Source organism: Pseudophryne corroboree, chromosome 2, assembly GCF_028390025.1.
Source record: "Pseudophryne corroboree isolate aPseCor3 chromosome 2, aPseCor3.hap2, whole genome shotgun sequence".
In the NCBI taxonomy this organism is placed as follows: domain Eukaryota; kingdom Metazoa; phylum Chordata; class Amphibia; order Anura; family Myobatrachidae; genus Pseudophryne; species Pseudophryne corroboree.
This window is the reverse complement of record NC_086445.1, coordinates 425,132,863-425,139,681: the sequence shown is the minus strand read 5'-3', so window position 1 is coordinate 425,139,681 and position 6,819 is coordinate 425,132,863. Positions and strand designations below refer to the sequence as shown.

At 41.0% G+C, this 6,819-nt stretch overlaps 1 protein-coding gene across 27 annotated transcripts in view; it reads left to right on the top strand.

Moving 5' to 3' along the window:
• The window catches only part of ABI3BP (ABI family member 3 binding protein), an 860,645-nt gene that overhangs the window by 548,846 nt on the left and 304,980 nt on the right, over positions 1 to 6,819 (top strand). For 24 of the 27 annotated variants that reach the window (XM_063953560.1, XM_063953556.1, XM_063953543.1 and 21 more), the window contains 2 exons: positions 2,746 to 2,817; positions 6,765 to 6,818. The exons of 1 other annotated variant lie outside the window; for it this stretch is intronic. In XM_063953560.1, coding sequence (XP_063809630.1) covers positions 2,746 to 2,817; positions 6,765 to 6,818 — 126 coding nt within the window. The remainder of the gene's footprint in view (positions 1 to 2,745; positions 2,818 to 6,764; position 6,819) is intronic. 2 more of the 27 variants (XM_063953558.1, XM_063953548.1) reach the window with 1 other exon arrangement.

Below are 6,819 nucleotides of genomic sequence, written 5' to 3'. Positions count from 1 at the left end.
TGTTGGTAATTGAAAATATATTGTAAATCAAAACACTTCATTAATTCTGATTGGGAAACACACAAGAGACATTAATATTCCATAAAATTAATTTCTTCTCTTAGTCCAGTTATCTGAAGTCTAAATTTTATATTTGTTGGTCCATGCTTGGCATTTTTTCTTCATTGCTGGTGTCAGCTTTGGTTTCTTGACTGGTCAAGAAGCTGTAAACCCAAATTCTGCAAGACGCAACCCAGGGCTGTATCTGTACAACCTGGCTCCCAGTGCGAGCAGTAACAAAATGTGTTTTCCCCCCCATAGACATTCAAAACTGCACTCCCCCCCCATAGACCTAAAAAAGCTCGCTTCCGGTTAGGGGTCATGTCCTTGCTAAGATTGGCATGGCCTCGCAGGAAAAGACTACCTTACACTCCAGTTTTTGATCCTGCAACAACAGGCCACAGCCACCACAGGAAAAATAAAAATTCCACCATATTAAGCCCCAAACACCATATTATGCCCGCTGCCCCATATTATGCCATGCACTGCAATGCCCGTGATACATTATGCCCTACAGTATAGCTTGTCATGCTCATTGCCAGGGTTTTCATGCGCTGGGTGTCAGTCTCATTGCCTGGGGTAAATGCTTGTTGACAAGGGTTTCATGCCCTGGGTGTCATGCCCGTTGCCAAGGGCAATGCTCATTGCCAAGTGTGTGTACTCCTGCCAGAGCTGCTTCCCCTCCTCCCACCCATATCGCCAATAGTACTCCACTCGGGGGGGGGGGGGGGGGGTTCACAGATTGACTTGTTTGCGTCATGACATCACGATGCAACTGCATCATTTTGCGAAACTCTGCCTCTGAGTAGACTAATATGAAAGGGACAGGAGAGCCTGCAAGAGCCATGGTGGGCACCCACAGCTCGCCCACCGCTAGAAACTGTACTGGCACCACCAAACAATTGGAATGCTTTGTTGGCGCTACAGGTTCTTCTAACTTCAACTTCCTCTTAATTATTCCTATACTTTAGCAGCATATTTACTATATATATTCACTATTATTGAGGTAAAAACCTTAATACACAAAAGCTTAAAAATTCTTAATTCATTATCCAACCAGTGTGTGTGTGTGTGTGTGTATACAGTGCCTTGCTAAAGTATTCACCCCCCTTTGCATTTTTCATGTTTTGTTGCCTCACAACCTGGAATTAAAATGGATTGTTTGAAGGTTTGCATCATTTCATTCACAGAACATGGCCACAACTTTGAATATTTTTTTATTTTATTGTGAAGCAAACAACAAATAGGACAAAATAACAGAAAACTTCAGCTTGCATAACTATTCACCCGCCCTAAAGTCAGTACTTTGTAGAACCACCTTTTGCGGCAATTACAGCTGCAAGTCACTTTGGATAAGTCTCTATGAGCTTGCCACATCTTGCCACTGGGTTTTTACCCATTGCTTATGGCATAACTGCTCCAGCTCCTTCATGTTGGATGGTTCCCGCTTGTGAACAGCAATCTTCAAGTCTGACCACAGATTCTCAATTGGATTGAGATCTGGGCTTTGACTAGGCCATTCCAACACATTTAAATGTTTCCGCTTATACCACTCGAGTGTTGCTTTAGCAGTATGCTTCGGGTCATTGTCCTGCTGGAAGGTGAACCTCCATCCCAATCTCATATCACAAGCAGACTGAAACAGGTTTTGCTCAAGAATATCCTAGTATTTAGTACCATCCATCTTTCCCTCAACTCCAAACAGTTCCCCAGTCTCTGCTACTGAAAAACATCCCCAAAGCATTATGCTGCCACCACCATGTTTTACTGTGGGGATGGTGTTCTTTGAGTGATGGGATGTGTTGGGTTTGCGCCAGACAGCGTTTTCCTTGGTGGCCGAAAAGTTCAATTTTAGTCTTATCTGACCAGAACATCTTCCTCCATACATTTGGGGAGTTGTCCACATGCCTTTTGGCAAACTCAAAACGTGCCTTCTTATTTTTAACAGTAAGTAATAGCTTTTTTCTGGCCACTCGTCCATAAAGCCCAGCTCTACGGAGTATACGGCTTATTGTGGTCACTGCGCAGATGCACCAGTCTCTGCTGTGGAACTCTGCAGCTCCTTCAGGGTTATCTTTATATTTGCACACAGGTGGACTTAATTTCACTAATTATGTGACTTCTGAAGGTAATTGGTTGCACCAGAACTTTTGAGGGGCTTCATTGCAAAGGGGGTGAATACATATGCACATGCCAATTTTCAAATTTTTATTTATAAAAATAATTTTTTAGATACATTTTACAGATTTCACTTCACCAACAGACTATTTTGTGCAGATCCATCACATAAAATTCAGATATTTTTTTTTTATTAAATTACAGGTTGTAATGTGATAAAATAGGTAAAAAGCCAAGGGGGTGAATACTTTAGCAAGGCACTGTGTGTGTGTGTGTGTGTGTGTGTGTGTGTGTGTGTGTGTGTGTGTGTGTGTGTGTGTGTGTGTGTGTATATATATATATATATATATATATATATATATATATATGTATTGTAATATAATATGAGACCCAAACCATGTACTCTGTGATGGTTAGCCAAACAGCTATAGAGGCTGGCAACACCCCTAAGTAAGGGCCCCTATCACTGCATTTTCCTTGTGGGTCTTTCATGTCCCAGTCTGATACTGAATCAGTAGCTCTGGCTAAAATATGGGCTGTGAATCTTGCACAGGAAAATTACTGATTAACATCAATATTATTTTACAGCACTAAAGAGAACAAGGGTTTCTCCTGCTCATCCTAAAATGCCATTACCAGAAGAGACATCCCCTGCAGCTGGTATAGTAATTGCATTGTTCATTCAGTTTACACAGTATATATGTAAATGCATTGCAAATAAGGGCTCCCCACCAGAGACACTGTACATGCATCTGAAATACTTAGGCCATAAGACCCATGTTTACTAATAAAATGTATTTGTATTGTATTGTAGCCAGCATACAGTACATACTGTTAGAGTGTTGAAATACACAATTAATGTGTTTTAATTAATGCATTAGGTACAGTATACTAATGTACACTATGTGATGAAAGCCCAAAGACAGACAGAATAAATACACTGAGCAGTTTAATGCTCAGTTTGGTTAATTAGCACATTGCTTCATTCAGTCCAGCGAATCCCGTTACTGGCATATGTCTCACATCAATTCTAGGCATATATCTCAAATCTTAGATGAAGATATCCTGTCATATGACAATTGGGGCTTTTTTCAGACTTATATTGTAATAAACAACTAAGGAACAAAAAACTTTTTCTCTAATAGGCAAAACCATGTGCAATGCAGGTGGGGCTGATATAACATGTGCAGAGAGAGTTAGATTTGGGTGGGGTGTGTTCAAACTGAAATCTAAATTGCAGTATAAAATAAAGCAACAAGTATTTACCCTGCACAGAAACAAAATCACCCACCCAAATCTAAATCTCTCTGTTCATAGTACATCTGCCCCACCTGCTGTGCAACATAGTTTTGCCCATTCAAGAAAGATTTTGCTTTTTACGATCAGGTCTGAATTAGGCCCCAAGTAAGTTTTTAATGCACATAAGAGTCTCAATCAGATTATAAGAAATCAGTCACAAGAAACAATGTAACCCTGTATGTCACAATTATATCCAACATCTTGCTACTTGATTGATTTCCCACATTTGGCAGGGTTAATTGTTGTAAACAGTGTTAACCATTGTTTACTGTTTTCCTGCGATTAGGTCAACCACCTGGCAATAGCTCAGTATAACGCATCACTTCAGTGTTCTAGAGATTAGATCAGCAAAAAGATTTCTGTACTTGCACGTTTAATAACCATAAAGTTAATATGAGTAAGGCCTAATTCAATGTTAAGAGAAAATATAAAAATTGGTAATATGCACCTTGGCCCAAACCAATTTACACTGCAGGTGGGGTAGATTTAAAATGTGCATAGAGATTTATAATTGGGACGGTGCATGTCTTAGCTTAAAGAGGGAATTTAAGTAGCTGTAGGCTTTACAACAAGGTTCAAGCGCTTGTGTAAAGAGCGAGGAGCTCTCCAATTTTCACCCATGTTTAGCCCAGGATTAGCATATGGGGCAGCACTTAACCTGAATTTCTGCTCGCAGCCACCGGAGGTGCAAGCATAAATCCACATTAAGAGCCTGATTCATAATTTTTTGTTAATCTGATATCTATGTAAATCTCTAACATTTAATTATCTGATGCAAATGCAGTAGCTTGATTGACATGCTGGCAATTGGGGGTGGGGACTGGGAGCATTACAGAAAATAAGGGCATGTCAGCCTAATTTTCTGGGTGTGTCAAAGCCAGTGGCTGCATACTTAGAGGTTGTAAATGTACTTCTACCTGTCTAATACAGATCGCTGCTATTGGACAGTTCCTATGAGCCCCCTTCAGTTGCCCCTAGGATATGTTGTTTTCCATCTATTTCTGTAAATGATACTACCACAATGCAGAAAGGCACTACACTTTGTGAAAGGTTTACATCATAATTGAGCAGCTTACCATCAAGTGAGAGATCTCTAGGAACTTAATATGAGTGGGGTGAAAGGTACTCATATATTTAAGTCTGAAAACATTTGTCTTATGGTGTTCAAGAAGTATAGAAATAGACAAAGCAGGTCCATCTCAAATAAATCATCAACAACATACCTGCCATAGAACCCCAAGTTTGCCCCAAATGGTAGTTTGCAACTTAGATGATTTCTGAAATAGCTCTTATTGAGATTAGCAAAATTTGGCACAAGCCAAACTTTGCATAAAGCTAGTGCCCATGGCAGTTCCTAGCATCTGTAAATATTATAATGAGTCAAACAAAAAAAAGTTATGTAAGAATATTAAACTTATAGGCCCGTATTCAATCAGCGTCGGAAAGTGCCGTCTTGTCAGAAAGACTGCAGTTTCTGACTGGAATAGGTCGGAAGGGGTTCCGACCTATTCAGTCCGGCCTCATTTCTGACAAGTCGGGAAATCCGACTTGTCGGAATGCTGTCTGAAAGAACGTGGATCGGCGGAATAGCCACTGATCAGCATACTTCTGTCGGAAACGGGGCCAAATCCATCAGGTTTTGGCCCCGTTTCCGACCATCTCATTCCGAATAGTCGGATTGAGATGAGGGAGCTGAGAGGAGGAGACGGGGGAGAGCAGCGGGTAGAGCAGGAACCAATAGGCTACAGCATAGCAGGAGCATGGGGCACTGCCGCCGCTCACTGCAGCATCCACCCTGCTCCATCAAGTGAGGTCCCGCTTGCTGGAGCCGGGGGGACGCTGCTATGAGGTCTGGCGGCGGTGCCGCATCCTCCTGCTACGCTGCGCTGCACCCGCTGGGTTCCTGCTCTCCCTCGTTTCCCTGCTGATCTCACCCGTCTCCCTGCTGCTCCTCCCGTCTCCTCCTCTCAGCTCCCTCATCTCAATCCGACTTTTTTAAAAGTCGGATTGAGATGGTCGGGAACGTACATATCCGACAGGTCCGTTCATTGAACAGGTCCTGTTGGATCCATTCCAACAAATTCATGTCAGAATGGATCCGACTTTAATTTAATATACCCCATAGTGGATAATACAAACTCTCTCAGTAATATACTGTTCTATAAAAAAAAAAGAAGTTAATTTCACTCTTATGCCTCAGGGGACACGACAATCGCTACTTCTTTTGCTGCTTCATTCACCAAAAAAGGGGTTGACAGGAAAGCTATTTGCATATTCCCAATGCAATTAGTTTTCCGCTTTTCGGATTTTGAAACCTGGTGATCTCTGGTAAATGTCAAGCAGTGGGGCCAATCTGTAAGTTTGAAATGATTTCCCTTGACAATTATATGTCTCTTCATTCTTATAAATAATTTCAGGCATAAATATTACAATACATCAAGCAGTATTCTTGATTAAAATCATACAAATTTAAATTATTGAAATGTGGCAGAAGTTTAATCTCTAATACCCATTTCAGACAGAAGCTGAGGGCTTGTACCCTGGTTTTCCCGGCTTTTGCAACACTGTTTGGGTCCCAGCTCAGTACCCTCTTTCACACAGGACATGAAAGTGCCAGGGCATGTATTTTCGTCACCAGGATTAAAGTCCCGGAAAGTCCAACCTGGATGGGCACTTTCACACAGAGAAAGCACCCTGGCAAATTGCAGGGTCCTTTTTTTTGTCTGAAAGGGGTATGACTTTAATCTACATTTGCATAGATACATTTTTCTAGAGACTCTTCCAAGGACCCAAAAAAGGGGGCTAAGTTCATTGTTGCATTTTCTTTGTGGCTTACACTTTAATGTTTGTTTGCTTGTAAATGATTCTCAGTATTTGTTTTATAAATGAAGGCAAAGTGTGGTATTTATAGTTGAAGTATTTTAGATTTGCCTTTATTCCTAAATGTGGGGGTGGCCTATAATCTGCCAATATCATAGTCTAATATAGTAGTAAGTACAGTGCAACACCCGTGGCCTTGAAATGCTGTATAAAGTACTGCTTTGAGATACAGATAGATGGAGTACTGTAAGGTTGGTATAGGTAGCTGGTGAATAGGTAGAACACAAAGGAAACTAGTGATGCATGCATTTATTGTCTTTGGACTTTCACCTGCTGTAGTAAAGTATCTACCACCTGAACTCATTCTGTTTCTGTGGTTTGGGACTTACTACATCCACATATCATTCATGTTCTATTCCAGCTGAATACACGTGTCAGTTTCCATGACTTGTTTTAAACATTACTAACAAAACTTTTATCCCATTCAGTTTTAAAGGATATACAACCAACTAAAATATTTGAAGAAACAACCACCGTTGCGGG